The 18,675-nt window shown below is 38.7% G+C and overlaps 1 protein-coding gene across 4 annotated transcripts in view; it reads left to right on the top strand.

Annotated features, from left to right (window-relative positions):
- PSD3 (pleckstrin and Sec7 domain containing 3) overlaps positions 1 to 18,675 on the top strand; it is a 460,884-nt gene that overhangs the window by 142,549 nt on the left and 299,660 nt on the right. The window contains exon 1 of one of the 4 annotated variants that reach the window (XM_012785051.3): positions 15,237 to 15,667. The exons of the other annotated variants lie outside the window; for them this stretch is intronic. Within the exon in view, the coding sequence (XP_012640505.2) occupies positions 15,637 to 15,667 (31 nt within the window). The 5' untranslated portion in view covers positions 15,237 to 15,636. Of the gene's footprint in view, positions 1 to 15,236; positions 15,668 to 18,675 lie in introns of those variants that run through there. 4 annotated transcript variants of the gene reach the window in all.

Raw genomic sequence — 18,675 nt, 5'->3', positions numbered from 1 at the left:
GGTGGGTCAGAGCTGTGAGTAGCTAATAGGAGACCTTCTGAGGCAGGGTTTCTTAACTTCAGAGAGTCTTTGAGCCCTGAGATAGTCTATGGAAAATTTGTATAAATATTTTTCTGTACTTTCTTTTTAAGAAGAGAGTTCATAGCTTTCTCAAAGAAGGCTTTCTCGAAGAGAACCACTTCTCTGAGACCAGGTTAACAGAAAAATCAGTTTTAGTGTTATAATTTCCTAGTCTTACAGATATAGCTGTTACCCTAAAGCAATCACTCTAACACGGTGTTTAATATAAAATAACCTCTTCTAAGTAGTTTGGTTACTGAATATATACTGTTGTAACTGTTTTTCCAAAGTGTACCTCATACTGGAAAGATCAAAGGGATCAATGTAATTTTGTTCTTTCATTTTGAAAAATGATATAGTTACTATAAAGAGACCACTTGCTGTAATCTAAGTGTGGGGAATGGTGAAAATTGTTCTAGGCCCATATATCCATGAATTTTTTGGTATGTTAACATCATCATCCTAGTAAAGAATAATGACTACGTTTTAACTTCAGAACACTATGATAGTTATCCAGGATAGAAAATGTGAGCTAAAAAGTAAGTAGGGAAGATAGTATGAAATCATGAAAATATAAAGGCCCATAGAAAATTATAGGTCATATATATACATATATATGTGTGTATATATATATACATATATGTGTATATATATATACACACATATATACACACACATATATACACACATATATATACATATATATACACACACACACATATATATATATATATATATAATTTTTTTTGAGACAGTTTCACTCTGTTGCCCAGGCTAGAGTGCCATGACGTCAGCCTAGCTCACAGCAACCTCAAACTCCTGGGCTCAAGCAATCCTTCTGCCTCAGCCTCTCGAGTATCTGGGACTACAGGCATGCGCCACCATGCCCAGCTAATTTTTTTAGTTAGCTGATTAATTTCTTTCTATTTTCAATAGAGACGGGGTCTCGCTCTTGCTCAGGCTGGTTTCAAACTCCTGACCTTGAGCGATCCACTTGCCTAGGCCTCCCAGAGTCCAAGGATTACAGGTGTGAGCCAGGGCGCCCAGCCAATATATGTCTTAAGAGTGAAAGGAAGGGAGATGGCACTGTGAGTTGGTGCAGCACGGAGGGCTTCAGTGAGAAATGGGACTTGAGCTGGGACATGAAAGATGAGTAGGACATAGCTGGAGAGAAGGGAATAAGTTTATGAGCAAACGTCCAGAGGTGATCATATAACGTAGGCAGGGAACTGAGTTGACCAGTGGACAGGCAGCGTTTGGTAGCAGTTAACAGCATGGATTCTTCATCCTGCCTTCCCATCCTGACTATAAGCCACCTAACCATCATGTGCCTTGGCTTTTTTATTTGTAATACTAGTACCTTTCTTGTAGCATTCTTAAGTGTACATGATATGTGTTTGTCATATTTAAAAATAAAAACCTAATGCACAGTGCCACCAACATAGCAGTAGGGGGAATAAAGTGGTATGTAGTGGCCAGATTGTAAAAGTTCTTGAGTGACAAGGTAAAGCAGGTGTTGACAAATTATGTCCCTCAGGCTAAATCCTACTCTGTAGTCTTTGTAGATAACATTTTTGTTGGAAGGCAGCCGTATGTTATTTACTGTTGTCCATGGCTCTTTTTGTTTCTAAAGTAGAATTGTATGTTTGTGTAGAGACCTTAGGTCCCAGAACGCTGAAATTGTGTAATACCTGAGCCTTTATTGAAAAAGTTTGATGACCTCTGAGTTATATAATTATAGCTCTGACATGATTACATTGGAGAAGTATTTAAAATTTCTGTTTTGTTGGGGAAAGGGTGATGCACGATGGGACTGTGGTGAGGACAGTGCCATCAGAAAGTGCTTCGGGGCCTTTCATGGAGTGATGTCAGCGTGGTGGCCAACTAGAGGCCCCTATTGTACATCCCCCCTGGAAAGAAACCAAAACAGGGAGTAAACAGCTACATTTTAAAGGAAACAAGAGAGCACTGGAGTACATCTGAGGAGTAACAGAAACTCAGGATGGTCGCATAGAGAAAAGAGGAAAAGGCAAGACCTCCGCCACCCCATCTGTCAACTGGGATCATCTGGGAACCAGGAGGAATGTCTCCCTTTGGTAAGCAAGAGGATCTCAGCAACCCCAGTCAATACCTTGGACACCTACAGACCTCACTACTGAGGTCCCTTGCAGTCCTCAGAGGCACTAACCCAAGCTGAGAGGGTCACCTGGAGAGCTGTGCTTTCCCCAGAGAAGGAGCTGACACTATGCCTGGCCCTCTGTGGCCCACATAGCTACTGCTTTATACCATCTTGGAATTAGAACTGCAGCTGAATTGTGTCTTGCTCCAGGGCCGAGTAGCCATGGTTCCCCCTCATCCCAGAGGCTAAGCTTCTGCTGAGTTACCCAAGTCCGTTGGCCCCATTTGTCCAAACCGAGCTGCAAAGGGCCAACCAGAAGTGGAGCCACTCCACCTGTCCTTCTCCCCACCCCATTGGGCCTCAACTGAAGGGGTACCCTGTCTCCTTGGGAAATAGTACCTTGGCCACTCAGAATGGTCATGTCTCCCCTGAGCCTAAGTTGAAGGAGTGCCCTGCATCCCAGAAAATGGGTGGCCGAGGCCATGCACCCTAACACCTAAGCTGAAGCAGTGTTCTACATCCTAGGGAAACTGTGCCTGGGCTACCCAGAACAGTCAGGTCCCCAAGCCTAAGCTGAAAGAACACATTGCCCCTGAGGAATTGGTGCACTGGCTGAGCAGAGCAGCTGCACATCTAGAGCTGAGGTGATACAGTACCCTGCATCCCAGGGAAACAGAGCAGTGGCTGAGCTGAGACACTCTACCCTGCAAGCCAGACAACTCTAATATCCTGCTTCCCTGGAACTGGTCTAGCTCCCTAGAGTCTGAGCTACTGAAATACCTCTCCACTTTGGAAGTGGAGTCATCATTGCACTTTCCCCCTCCCCTGGCATAAAAAACAGCTGTTCTTTGCCATTCTTTGGGTACTTGCTGCCTCTGCATCTGGCCTTACAGAGGTTTGGATACTGCTGAGCACTGCCATCCCAGGGTCTAGAGTCACTACTACAGGGTGCCTCATCTCCTAGGACCTGAGTAGTCACTGTACCCTATTGTCTCAGGTTTCCAGATTGCAGTTTTATCCTGTTCTTTGGGTCCAAACCTTCAAAGCATCTCTTTTTACCTCGAGTTGGTCTACTGCTTTTCCCTGCCCCCAGGGGTAGAATCACAGGTACATCCTGGCATTCTGCTAGGGGGTACCTTGGATCCTGGTTCAGTGAGCAACCTACATCCAACCCTGTCACAGGGAACACATCTGTACCCCAAGATGCAGGTGCAACAATGGGTTCATGAGACCCTGAGGTTAGGACCCAAGCCCCACAGCACCTGTGAGCAACTGTACCTGGAACCCAGTGTTGCTGCAGCTGCTTGTAGGCCTTGTCAGTCCTCACACCAAGAGGGATCCCCTCCACTAAGTCTTCCCATTGTGGGGAAACCAAGAATAGGAGGACCCCCAGAGCTCTGGAGACCAAAGACATTAACAGTTTATACTATAGCCACCACTGTCAAAAACTTACATAGCATGTGCCACTGAGGTGCCCACAATTATTGTTGACATTGAATGCACATGAAGAAGCTACACAGAGACTATACTACTGTCCCTATCTGGAAACAGAGTAACCACACCCTTCCCAGCCAGCATACTAAAAACCAACTGCAGGTGAAAAGTCTTTCTATATGAAAGCCATTCTGATAAGTTTGGAAGAGGTAACTGTTCCACCAGATGCACAGATCTCAATGCAGGGCACAAGACATGAAAAAGCAAGGAAATCTGACACCACCAAAGGAACATCTCTCTCCAGTAACAGACGCCAATGAAAATGAAATCAACAAATTGCCAGAATAGGAATTACAAATAGTGATTTCATGGCACAAAGGAGAAAGAGAAAAGAATCAAAACTTATCACTATAGAAAACCTCTAAAATGCAATGATAAATAATAAGAGAGGAAGAAAGGAATGAAGGATATGTAAGCAACCTAAAAATAGTTAGCAAAATGATAGGAATAAGTTCTCACCTATCAGTAATAATGTTGAATGTAAATCGTTTAAATTTCCCACTTAAAAGGTAATAGACTGGTTCAATGGATAAAGAAAACATGACCGAACTGTATGCTGCCTACAAGAAACTCACTTTACCTGCTGACTCTTGAAAAACACAGGTTTTGATCTATGCAGGTCTACTTATATGCAGATTTTTTCAATAAATATATTGTTTAATATTTTTGGAGATTTATGACAATTTGACAAAGCTCGCAGACAAATCATGTAGCCTGGAAATATTGAAAAAATTAATAAAAAGTGAGTTAAGACATGAATGTATAAAATATATGTAGATACTGGTTTATCATTTACCACCATAAAATACACAAGTCTAAAAGGTTAAAATATATTAAAACTTATACACACAAACACAGACTGTATATGGTGCCATTCACAGTCAAAAGAAATATAAACAAGCATAAAGACACAGTATTCAATCATAACTGCATAAAATTAACTGTAGTACATTTATACTATAATAATTTCGTAGCCACCTGCTATTGCTATTTCAGTGAGCTCAAGTGTTGCACATGTCTGCTTAAAACTCCATGTGATGCTAATCAGCTCTGCATGAGCAGTTTGTCCAGTAAATTATGTATCATATTAAAAAGTGATCTCTTACAATTCTCGCATAGTTTTCATCATGTTGAGTACAATATTGTAACCTTGAATAACATGATGGAACCCATAAAAAGTGCCACTGGTGATACTGGAAATGCTCCCAAGAAGTAGAGAAAAGTCATGACATTACAAGAAGTTGAATTGCTTGGTATGTACCAAAGATTGAGTTCTGCAGCTACAATTGCCTGCCATTTCAAGATAAAAGAATCTAGTAGCATGTGTACCATTGTAAAAATGAAATGGAAATTCATGGAGTCATTGCCACTGCTCTCCCAGCAGGCACAAAAACCTGAACATTTTTGAGAAATACCTTTTTATCTCATATTGAAAATGTAGCTTTTATGTGGATGCAGGATAGCTATAAAAAAGGCATACTTGTCAACTTTATGATGATTCAAGAAAAAGGAAAATTAGTGTATGACAACATAAAGCAAAAGGAAGGTGACAGATCACACCTGGAGAATGTAATGCTAGCAAAGGATGGTTTGATAATTTTAGAGAGAGGTTCAGCTAAAAAAGTAGCTTCTGCTGACCGATGCAGCAGACTAGTTCCCAGACACTGTTAAGAAAATTATTAAGGAAAAAGGATAAATGCCTGGGCAGGTTTTTATTGCAGATGAAAATGTCCTATTCTGTAGAACAATTCCACACTACCTGACTCCAAAATATACTATAAAACTATAGTAACTAAAACAGCATTTTACTGGTATAAACGCACACACACACACACACACACACACACACACACACACACACACACACACACACAGAATGAACAACCCAGAAATGAATCCACATATTTATATCCAATTAATTTTTGAGAAAGCCTCTAAGAACATTGACTGGGTAAGGAAAAGTCTCTTCAATAAATGGTGCTGGGAAAACTGGATATCCGTATGAAGAAGAATGAAACTAGACCCCTATTTCTCACTATATATATATTAATAAAAATCAACTGAAAATGGATTAAAGACTGAAATTTTAGACCCAAAACTATGAAACTATTATATTAGAAGAAGACATAGGGGAAATGTTTCAAGAGATTGATCTAGGCAAACATTTTATAGAGAAGACCTTAAAAACACAAGCAACAAAGGCAAAAAGAGACAAATGGGATTATATCAAACTAAAAAGCTTCTATAAGCTGAGGAAACAAAGTGAGGAGACAACCTGAAGAATGGGAAAAAATATTTGCAAACTATTTGTTTAACAAGGAATTACTATCCAGAATATACAAGGAACTCAAATGGATCAACAGGAAAAAAACAATGATTAGAAAATGGGGAATTGAATTAAATAGACATATCTCAAGAGAAGACATACAGGTGGTCAACAGGTATATCTAAAAATGCTGAACATCAGTAATCATTAGGGAAATGCAAATCAAAACCACAGTGTGATGTCACTTACCCTGGTTGGAATGGCTATTGTCAAAAAACCAAAGCTTATAAATGCTGGCAAGGAGTTAGAGAAAGGGAAACTCTTATGCCTTGTTGGTAGAAATGTAAATTACTATAGCCATTAAGGGAAAACAATATGGAGGTTTCTCAAAAACTAAAAATAGACCTATCATATTATCCAGCAATCCTACTACTTAATATATATCCAAAGAAAAGGAAGTCAGTAGGTTGAGGAGATATCAGCACTCCCATGTTTATGGCAGCACTGTTCACAATAATCAAGATACAGGATCTACCTAAGTGTCCATCAACAGATGGACAGAAAAAGAAAATGTGGTAGATACACACAATAGAATACTCTTTAGTGATAACAAAGAATGAAATTCTGTTACTTGTGGCAACATGGAGGAGCTAGCTGGGGGACATTATGTTAAGTGAAATAAGCCAGGCATAAAAAGATAAATACCGCATGTTCTCACCCATATGTAGAAGCTAAAAAAGTTGATTTTATAGCAGTAGAGAGTAGAATAGTAGTTACTGGATAGGAAAGTAGGGGGAATGGAGGATAGCCAAAGGTTACTTAAGAGATACACAAGTACAGCTAGAGAGGAGGAATAAGTTCTAATATTCTATAGCAGTATAGAGTGAGTATAATAACAATTTATTGTATATTTTTAAATATAAGAGTAGATTTTGAATGTTTTCAGCACAAAGAAATGTGAGGTGATGGACATGCTAATTACTCTGATTTGATCATTATACATCATATACATGTATCAAAGTATCACACTAGCCCATAAATATGTATAATTAGTATGTGTAAATTAAAAATAATAATAAAAGCCAAAACCAATTTATTTTATAGTTTTGTCAGAAATAAAAGTTTTAGGAAGATTAATTTAGCAAACTTGCTTATAGTGGATTGGAAGATATAAATTAGTGTTGAGGAGGGTAGGCTTGTTAGGACCAGTAGTTAATTCTGAAAGTAATAGTATACGCTCTAGAGAAGAGATGGTAATAGGAATAGAAATGCATAAATGCATGACACTTTCAGAAAGTAATGATAGTCTCAGTGACTGTAGATATGGGGAGACATGACGACTCTGAAGTTTGGCAGTAAAGTGACAGGAGATGTTAATGATGCAGCTGAAATAGGAATTCTCCAGGAGGAGCTAGTTTTTCAGGGAAGGCAGTCACTGTGGTTTTGACATGCTGAAAGTGTGACATGGAGCATCTGCCAGTTAGGAATTGTTGACTCTTTGCTTTACTCTGGCTCTCTGGACATAGCCAGCTTTCTGGGGGATGATGGGTACAGGGCACAGTTGAGAGAGTAGGCTGCCTTGATTGCTCAGACCCTGTACAGGATTCTAGGAAAATGAGAATCTCTTTCTCCTCTGTTCAGGTTTCCTCCTGTCCAGTGTTACCTTTCAAAAAGTGATTGCAGTGGGTTGGCCTTGTGAGATCACGTGGATATGATGATTTATTGCAGCATGATTTATTACTGGCAATGACTTGACTACTGTCTGTGGGAGACATACAGGGCAGAGTTCCCCAAAACTCTCTGAGCACAGGCTCAGGGTAACCCTTCATACAAAACTCAGATTCTTCCCTTTCATTCATGAGACACCTGTCCCTTCTAGACTACTCCTTAGACCTCCCTGCAAGGTGAGCTAACTAGACTGTGTGTGAGCTGCTCCTAGTTATGGTTTACTTTATATATTTTTTTCTCATTATGTTGTCATTATCGTAAGATGGCGGTTTCTATTGCCAAGACAGATGGAATGTTGCTTTGAGACCTTTAACTCCACTTTGTAAGATTTCTTTTGTATTTGGCTTTCTTCACTCTTGTGGTTAAAAGAATACAAACTGATCTAAAGTTTATCTTGTTTTCTTCTTCCCTTGTTCTTTTATCCCAGTTCAAGTTTAGACCCCTGCCTCAGATGTCTGTTCTGGCTGATTTACGCAGTTGCTTCTGAATTGACTAAATCATTGACATCTGTCACTTTTTCTACATAATGGTCTCTGTTTAGTGAGTTCTTCCCACTCAACAGAAGTGTGGGGTAGACTGAAGCTTAGGGGAGATGTCAGTAATTATCAGTGTAGAGCCTTACATTTAAATGTCATTTTGAGGTTTTCATGTGACCTCTGTCATTTTAATCTTACAACAACCTTGTATAGCAAGCATCTTGTTTGCCTACAGCTATTGTTTGAATTACGTTCAAAATTAATTATACAAAAGGCTGAAAGTACAAAAGTGCTTTGTATTGAGTACAAAAAGCTGGGAAAGAATGGCAAAATTACTTGCCCAAATCACATGGTAAGTAATGCAACAAGGGCTGGTTCCCAGTAGTAGCCATATCAGCTGGTTCTTACTGAATATCTTCTATGTGCTGGGCACTTTTTTAAGCACTTTCTATGTATTAACTCACTTAGAATACTTTTTGCACCACACCAGTTTGTCTGTTAGATGATAGATATTTCTTCTAAGCTCATGCACTTTAAAAGGCAAAGAATACGAAATGAGAAGCGCAGCAGGCTGAGAACTAATCCCTGGTAGTGCACCTGTAATTAAAGGGCAGGAGAAGCAGTGCAGCAGGCCCAAGACAGGGGCAGAATGGTGGCAGTGGCGGAGCCACAGCTAGTATACCATATTGCCAGGCGAGCCAGTGGGATAGAGAAATTCTAAAAGAAATTCTTTATTCCCCCCATCCCTTGGCTCACCAGACTGTGCTCTGCTCCTAGGCCTGGGTGTCCAGTTGTTCTGGTCCTGCTTCCCTTCCATCTAGCATACCTTTGTTCTTATTTGTCTGCACAGAGAGGTGGAACACTGTATTTTGCTGTAACATAATTGAGATGAGAGTTTCTGAAGAGAGCTTTTACTGGAAGAAAGGGATAAAGAAAGAAAATAAAAAGAAACAGCAAAAAAAATTAAAAGAGTTTATAGAATGGAGAATTGTGCTCCTAATTTAACCAAAGGCTAGCCAAAAATTGATAAATATAGCTTATAGTGGTGTCCTTCCGGCTGGTTCCTGTTGCCAACTTAAATGCCATTTGGATGCTTACTAACCTTTTTACTTTTAGGGAGATTCAAGCCCTTCCAGAAAAGCCTCTTGTTTTATCTTTGGGAATATATAGACCCTGCATAAGGTCAACCACTTAAGGCTTGAGCCTAAGCCTCTGCTTGCTTTCCTGTCCAAGCATACTTGGGTTCTAATTCCATCCTAGGCCCAGCACAGACGGAAAGCAGTTTCCCAACTGGCTGTAAAAATTCTCCTTGTCTGTAACCTGAGTTTTATGCCATCTTGACCTGCGTTGCAGTTTGATTTTGTGTATTTTGAGGGTCTCAATGACATGGGGATACAAAAGTGCCGAAAACAGATACAAATCACATCCTGGGCATTTCATTTGGGTCAGCGGGGCGTATATTTTGATTACATTCTGAATCATATTAATTAGCCAGTTATCCATATAAGAATTAACTTAGGATAATATTGGAAATAACCAGACTACTCAACAATAACTAAATTATCTTACTAATAGTATATTGTGTGTTCATGAAAAATGTTTATGTGATTTAGATTAATAGAAAATACATATTAGCATGATTATAAATAAGTTAATATAAACAATCAACAAGGAAATAAAAATTAAACTTCCAAAATTGTGCTTGAATAAAATACAGGAAAGAAATGCAGCCTGATGTAAAATAGTAGCTTTGTTTGCTGCCTTCTGCACTTCTGTGTATTCACACATGGGCTGCCAACTAAATTCCCTCCCTTTTTTTTTTTAAAAACAAATTTTGGTTTGAGGGATGTTACTTGTTCTCTTTATCTTCTGATTGTGTATTGGCCATGTTGCTTAGACTGTCTCTGTATTCCTCATCTGTAAAAAAGAATTAATACTCTGCACACCCCAAAATTAGGGTAAGGGTGTTTCTTGCAAAAAAAAAATCAGTAAGGGAGAAGTGGCCTTATATTCAAGGTCTTAAAGTTTTCTATATTAGGGATACTCGTTTGATTATTTTGAGTATAACAAAGAACTCTTTGGAGAAAACACATTAGTTTCACATAACCACATAATGCCAGTTTGGAATGCTTATGGAGATCATAAAACAGGTTAAAAAGGAAGGAGAAAACAAATTGAATACACATTTAGTAGTTATTCCTGGGGAAATGTTCTCAGACTTGAAAGTGTTGGCTGTCACTATAAACTTGTTTTTTAAAGATGACTTTTATAGGTCATATGTCCGGTAATTGATGCGGATATCATTTCTCGTGAATGGATACTGTAAATTAGGATAGAATATCCAGTTACGCTATCACACATTTAAAAATTACTGCATCTCACATATCTTAAGACAGAACGGAAGATGTGAGATAATGAGACTCTCATGGTAGCAGAGATCCTTATGACAGATTACATGTGAAAAGCTTAAATGAAATCATTTCCCAAAACGTAAGTGAATAAAAACTAGTATTTTATTGTTTTATGTAGTATATAATTTTTATATGTGGAAATTAACATACTAAAGGAAATATTATAAGGAGCTGTTTGAGTATTTCATCTGCGTTCTAAAAACATATATTCAGTGTGGCCAATAACTTTTTATTCCATTGAAATTTATGGATGACCTAATAGTTACTTAGGGTTGCTTTGTGTTTAGGTATACCTGGTATCTACTTCTTAGGTTTTAAGGATTAAATGAAATCATTAATTGGCCATCTACTATGTAGTAAGCACTATATGGTGGTAAGTTCTGGGTTAATGGCACTAACAAAGAGACCTGCTATGAGATCTGCTTCCTGCTCTCTTGGAGCTTTCCTTCCCATCACGGGCTGGGTTGGGGGCTGACCATGTAGTTGGCAGTTTCTTGGAAGGTGATGGGGAGGCCTGAGAAGTGAAAAGTATCTTGCTCAGTCCATGGAACATAGAAATCCCTAAGTGTCAGCTGTGACTTCCTTCGCTCTCCTCCTCTTCTCTCTTTTTTTCCTCCCTTCCCCGCCCACCCGCAATGCAGTCTATGTTGCAGAGAACACATCTGTTCTGTGCTCAGAGAGGGAGCAAGCTCACCATCTCAAGGCCATTAGGTCAGCTGACTGTGGTCATTTGTCAGGTTGTGCTGGAAAAATTGTATAGTTTTGCAGATGACTTTTAATTATGTCTTTATTGGATATGATGGTTCAAGCATACAAACTTTTTATAATGTATTCTTCCCAAAAAGCTTGCTAGGAGGATTGTACGTATACTCCTTATAAGTTAAATTTCACTTTTTTTTGTTTCTGTTTTTTTTGTTTTTTTTTAAATAGTGTTTCAGGGTATGGAGCTCCAGCGTGACTATCATTATTACCAGTTCTGGCATCTCAACATCTTTCCTCTCTGCTCACTTGGATATATTTCATGTTATATCTTCTGGAATTCTGATTATCTCTCTATATTAAGCTTAAACATTTAGATGTATCTTATAATGGACATAGCAGACTAATATATAAAAAATAAATTTTTATAATTAAGTTGTCATTGAATATTTTTTAAGATCTAAGAACCAGACTGAGAAAATAAATCAATTTCAGCTAGGAAAACTGATTTCTTATTTATTGAAACTGGCTCAATGAAAGTTATTTCACATAAGGAATTATTGTTACCAGCTCCTTTGATAATCTTATTGTCTTCTACATTGAGTTAATTAATAAAAGGATGTTTTCAAGGATGCAGTTAAAATACAGGATGCTATGGTGATAAAAATTGGTATATAGTCAGTCTCGATTTGTGAAAAAGTTGTAATTTTAAAATCTCATACTAACTTGGATAATAATAATTAGCTTGCTTTCCTGTTTGTGTTTATTTGAAACATTTTGAGATATAACACATTATATAAAAAATTTATTAACCTGTAGCTTGTCATTTCCAAACTAAAAGGCAAAATGTTGGTGACATTAAAATCTGGAAATGTTACTGATTTGAAATTTTGTTCCTAATGAATGAGTAATTATTTGTTTTTGTACTTGGGATTTATTTTAATCAAGTATGGTAAGAGGTATAGACACAGAAATTACTCCCATGAAGGAATTTTATACTCACAGATTCCTTGAAACTGGAGACACAGCACACTACACAGAGCCACATGGGGGCAGTACAGGGAAGCCAGGGTTGGTCAGGAGCCAGAGAGGGGAGAGTGGGGAGAGTATGGTCCAGAGCCTTTATTGGGGGTTTTGCAGGAAGCAATGGGCCAGGCAGGGTAGGCAAGCTGAGTAAGTTTAGGATTGACTAGTTTGAATAATTTGGGCATGCTCTGGACTGTAGGGATGCTCCCCAGATGTCTAGCACCTGGCTCTGGGGTGATGTAGGACAGGGGAAATAAGTGAGAACTCCATAAAGGAGATGGTTGGGGGTGTGGCTATGGATTGATTGGTTTGTCTATCAAAGGCATGTGCACAGGGGGATCTTTTCTATCTCTAGGAATTAGCTAGCCCTGGGAGAGGCAGTCTCTTGAGAATCAAGGCCCCAAATGGCATAGCATCAAGAATGCAAAGAAGAAGAGCCTATAGTCAATACAAAACAAAACAATTGAGGACTTCACGATGACACTGCTAGCCAAGTGCTGTTTCTGTAAACATATTTTTAGAGGTGGTGCCCATGAAGGACTAGAGAATATGTAACAAGTTTATTTTTGAGCTTTACTTTTTGAAATAGTGAGTTTTTAGGGCATCAGTCAAGGAAAGTGTTAACTAAAACCTGATGCTAAATGCTAGACATTTGGAAAACTTGAATTAAATAACTTCACCTAGAGGTTTATTTCTCTTCCATATAAAAGAAGACAGCGGATGGGAAGTTTGTGGCGGGTGTGGGGCTCTTTCCTCCTGCTGTGCCTCCCTAGCTGGTGGGATGCTTAAAGTTAGGATGGATGCTTCCACCTGGGCTCCCCCTGCCGTATTCCAGGCATAAGAAAGAGAGCAAAAGGGTCCATACTGGCTGGGCGTGGTGGCTCACACCTGTAATCCTAGCACTTTGGGAGGCCAAAGTGGGAGGACAGCTTGAGCTCAGGAGTTCAAGACCATCCGGAGCAATATAGTGAGACCCCTGTTTCTACAAAACAACAACAAAAAATTAGCTGGATGTGGTGGCACAACTAAGGCCGGAGGAATGGTTGAGTCCAGGAGTACAAGGCTGCAGTGAGCTATGATTGTGCCACTGTACTCCAGCTTGGGTGATAAAGTGAAACATTGCCTCTTAAAAAGAAAAAAAAAGGGTGAATATCTTTTTCTATTCCCCTTGTAAGGTGCCTTCTTGGAAGGCATACCCGACAACTTCAGCTTATATCTCATAGGGCATTGGTGATTCATGGACTGGTTAATGTTTGTATGAAGTCAGCAAAAATTGTCCTTTCTGCTTCCCCAACCAAGAATTAAAAAATAGCAGCTCTTCTTTGGGAGGGTTTTGAAAAGTGAGGAAGTAGGCAATGTCAGTTAAAAATAAAGTAGTAATACTAGAAGTAATGACAATTATAGTAATAATCATAATAATTAACCTTGAGCTTATATACTAGTTGCTACTGAGCACTTTATTTATATGCTTAGTTCATTTAATCCTCAGAACAATCCCATCATTATTACCACTTTTTCAGATGAAGAAATTGAGGCCCACAGAGGTCAAATAACTTGGGCAAGATGACATAATTGGAAAGTGATGCAATCCAGGTTACAAGTCTAAATTGTGTGCTCTACCCACATAATTATACCGATCTATAATTGAAACATGTATATCTCAGAGATGAGGAAACTAAAGCTGAAAGGTTTTAAGCCATTGGCCTAAGGTCAGTCAGCACTAAACTTCTGCTTTGGGGCATTACTTCCACTGTCCTGGTATACTTTTTCCAGTGCACTCTCTAAGCCTTTGCCTCTTTTTATTGGAGCCAGTCTTCTTGAGAGGTAGACATTTTTGTGATTCTAAATCCTGAAAATTATATTATTCCTTTAGAATTCTTCTATTTGGCACAGCTCCCTCAGGAGGCTGAGGCAGTATAGCTTAGTTGGTAGAGAGAGTGGACTTCAGAGCCATTGAAACACAGCCATTGCCTGTGTTCGAATCCTGGTTGTGCCAGTTTTATTGATGTGTCTTAGACAAGACACCTATCTTGTGTTTTGATAGTCTCATCTATTAATGGGTTAATAATAGTAGCTATTCCACAGGGCTGCTGGTAGGAATAGAAGAGCTAATATAATAAAACTGCTTAGTGCAATGTCTGGCACATAAGTAAACATTTTCTGTTCTGATTATATTACTACTTACCAGAAATGTCCACTCCAAATTTAACCTAATACATTTTTCTAGCACATGTTTGGCACTCAGTAAATGTATATGGAATGAATGAAAATAACTGTGAGTTGGTTTGTATTGTTTGCCTATGCTTTTCATACTAGTTGAAATATTAGCATTGTAAAAATGAATTATTTTTAATACTTGTATTAATAGCTATTATCAAGATAAAAGACCAATAATATTACATTATGTTACTCATCTTGTGCTACTTTTCACCTCACCTCACCTTTCTCATCTATAAAACTATTAGTTTTTACATTTAGTGTTTTAACAGAGATTGTGTTGAAAGATATGATGTACGTCCGAGGCACTATTAGTCATAGAAAAGTTTATGCCATTGTATTTTAAAATAGATGTTAATGCATGAATCTTTTCGTGTCACATTTCCAAGTAACAGCAATCACCCATTAAATATTAATTCAATCTCGGGAACAGTCATGTAATCATCAGAAAATGACTTTAGATGGCAGCGTCACTTAGTAGTGAGATAAGGACTGGCAAAGCAGGATTTATGTCATTCTGCAGCAGCTTTTGAACAGTATATTTGCATTCGCCTTTTTAATCTGAATAACACAAGGATTAAACCCTTTTTAAAGGGAACCCACCCATGCCCTTTCACATGTGTCATTCTTGCATGAGAGAAAATGCTGCATAATACTAAGATGACAGCCCCACCTCTGATGTCACCGAGGATGGTACAATCCTCTCCAAACCTCTGCTGGGCTTCCTGCGGCTGCACTGGGGAAATGGTTACATTAAAGCTAACTCCCCGGCATCTCAATTATCTCCTTGGAAGTAGTTTTCACAAATATAGAAAAGCCCTACGGTGGCTGTTCTCGGTAAGCTACCAGGCTAGAGAGCAACCGAGGCAGAGAGAGGGAGAGCCCGCGAGAGAACAGGCTGCTTCCGCCTTTGTGAGAGGGACGGAGGCAGCAGCTCCTCTCTCGGCTCGGGTTCCAAGTGCTCAAAGTGCTTCCATTTACATCACGGCCGTGCAGTGCAGGGCAAAAGGGGCTGCCAGGAAATTTGAAACTAATTTGCTTCCAGTTGACTAGAACAGCATATTTTGAATTGGCTTGCTTCTTTTTCTAGCTAACTTTTCTCAAGCGTTAAACTGATGAACTGGGCATTTTCTATGATCAATGGGTAACTGCTGGAGCTACAGTAATCTCTGTGAGTAACCTCTATTTGTAGGTCTATGCAGGCAAATATATTTTTATATATCTATCTCTTGTAAATGCTGCTGTGAAATGATCCGTCTGTATTATTGACTGCTTTTGCTTACTAGTCTTGTCTTTTGAGCATCCCAGTAAGAGACTCCTGGGGCTCGACCAGGTTTGCAGAATCCTGACACGGAGAGGAGCATACTGCATTTATTCAGGGATGCTCACACCAACTGTTCTCTAATTCCCCACTCTTCAGAAAGATGCCACCTGCACTCCGAATGCCTTTGCCCCGTACCTCACCTGGCTTTAACCTGGAATGTTTGTTTTAGCATCTGACACTGAATTTTCCAAAATTTTTATTTTCATATAGAAAGCAGAATATTATTCTTACCTGTAATCTTACTTCCTTGCATTTTCCCCCAACCAGCTTTCCTGGGAACACAGAATTCTATCACCCTATTTCTTTTCCCTGTTTGTGATATATTATGTAGGCAGAAAGAGAGAAAATAGGCTACCCCTGTAGTTTTAGAAAGACATAATATTGTGGTGCTGGATGGGAATAGGGGAGGAGTTTCTCTTAAAGAGCTCTAACTCCTTTCCATCTGCATGCCCGAAACATGGCTCAGTATCAGAATAGCCTAGAAGAGAATAAGGTTAGCTCAGAGGTAGCACCAAAAATCTTCTGTAAACACTGTAGTTGAGGCTGAGGTAGAATCTCTACTGCAAGTTTGTACCAGGTATCCAAGTTTACATGTCTGTTCAAAGTGTCACTTTTATAGTAATTCAAGATTTATTTCTCTCTCACCAGGGAAACTGATTTTCAACTTTCTGTAAAATGTGTACATTTAGATTTACTTAGTATTATTGTTCATGTCAGTTTGTAGTATGAATCCTTAGTAAAACTGTGGGTCTGTTATTGAGCATGAAAACTCCTAAATGCTAATGTGGATCATCTGAGACTGGTTATACACTGGTGGCTTAGCGAGGTTGCTTGTTTACCACGCACCTAACATCTGTCTTCACAGACAGCAGTTTAGAGAAGTCCCCAGCTGTAGCTGATCATCACTGCTAAGCACTGTAGCTGCATGGCATTCATAGTTATTTTTTAAAGAATTGTATAGTATTTTGAACAATCAGTTTCTTAAATATTAAAACATTTCATAAAATATTTTATATAGGAAAACTTTTATATAAATGTTACCATGCCCATGCTAATTAACTTTAACAGAAGAAAGCTTGCTGGGAATGAGACTGAAGTTACTTGTAAGTTTAGTTTAAAACTTTTTTTGCTTTTTAAAACTAAAAACTCAAGAGTCAGCAAAGAGAGAGACATTTTAAAGCTGGATTTTGAAAAGTACGGATTCCCAAACAGGAAGAAGTAGTATTTCATGGAAAATGGACAGAATGGATGAAATCAGAGGAATGCATCTGATCAGAAGAGATAAGGCAGAAAGGAGAAAGCACAATATGTGGATATAAAAACCAGAAATTATGAGAGGTGGATGAAAGACAAAAATACGGAATCCTACCGGTTGGAAAAAAAGAAAGCAGCTTTGAAAAACAAGGACTTTAAGGATGAGCTCACATTCGGCTCTTACAGCTGAGTGTTTCTTATGCAGGAGGCGTCACAGCACTCTGCACAGTTGCAGACACTTTGGTTTGAAACTGATGGGCTGTCCCTTGTCTCACTCGTCTTCCCGTCTGTGTGCCGTGTGTGATGCCACTCCTTAGCTTCCAGAGCTGCTTCTGAAATTGCCTGGAATGATAAGTTAGGATCATTTCTCTAGGGGTTAGAACTGAATGAGAAAAATTGGGTTCGGAATCATTAGTATGTGAAATTTAGTTTGCGGTAAGCACAGCTGTAACTATTAATCACTTGGGGAAACAGTGTCCAATTAATGGAACATTCTTGGTTCATGTGCACATGTTAAAAGCTTGTGTGGTGGTTGGCAGGCCTTTTCCTGGCTTTTGCAGCATGTAAATACCTTAAATATCTGTGCTTTTAAAGAGTTGTCAGTGTCCAGACAATACCCAGCATCCTAGACTACATACTATAGCCTTCTCCAAAGTGTGACTTTTATTAGGGTGAAGAGCATGTCCCCAAATATAATACACTTAGATGACTCATTTAGTAAATTCCCATTACTTATGTTCTTTTTCTGTTATTTTTATCATACCAAATATATTTCCCTTGCTAGGTAAAATTGATTAGGTTATCCTCCTATTTTTGTTTTTGTTGTTGTTATTGTTTATTTTGTTTTCATGATTTTTTTCTATTGCATTGCAAATTTCAGCCATGCATCACTGTGTTGTTGGAGAGGTTTATTGATTAATAAACCTAAAAGCATTGGTCATTATCATTTACAGTTAAGGATTATTAGTTATAGGTAAAGTACATTTGAGATTTATTTTAAACTCTGCAAGGTTTGCCTTTGATACTTGCTTTGTAAATTAGGCATTTGTCTTCCAATGTTATTGATTTGTGAAATTTCAGACTAAGGGATCAAAGTAGTCACTGTCCTCACCCCTTTTATAAAAGAATTTCAAAATATTACGGGGGTACCAATATTTTTATTACATGGATAATTTTCATAATGTTTAAGATAGGGTTTTTAGTGTGCCTGACACTAGAATAGTGTTCATTGTACCCGATAGGTAAGTTTTTAATAAATCCTCACCCCACCTCCCACTGTCCCTGCTTCTGAGTTTCCAGTGTCATTTGTGCCTGTGTTTGCCTATCGTGTAGCTCCCACTTATTAATGGGAACGTGGTGTTTGGTTTTTTGTTCCTGAGAAACTTCACTTAGAATAATGGTTTCCAGTTCTATCCAGGTTGCTGTAAAAGACATTATTTCATTCTTTTCTTATGGCTGAGTATATATACACCACAATTTCTTTATTCACTTGTGAATTGATGGGCACATAAGTTAATTCCACATCTTTGCAATCGCGAGTTGTGCTGCGATAAACATTCGAGTGCAGGTGTCTTTTTTATAAAATGACCTCTTTTCCTTTG

This window comes from Microcebus murinus, chromosome 24, assembly GCF_040939455.1.
Source record: "Microcebus murinus isolate Inina chromosome 24, M.murinus_Inina_mat1.0, whole genome shotgun sequence".
Classification (NCBI taxonomy): domain Eukaryota; kingdom Metazoa; phylum Chordata; class Mammalia; order Primates; family Cheirogaleidae; genus Microcebus; species Microcebus murinus.
The sequence above is the reverse complement of the archived record's forward strand: the minus strand, read 5'-3'. Positions and strand labels throughout refer to the sequence as shown.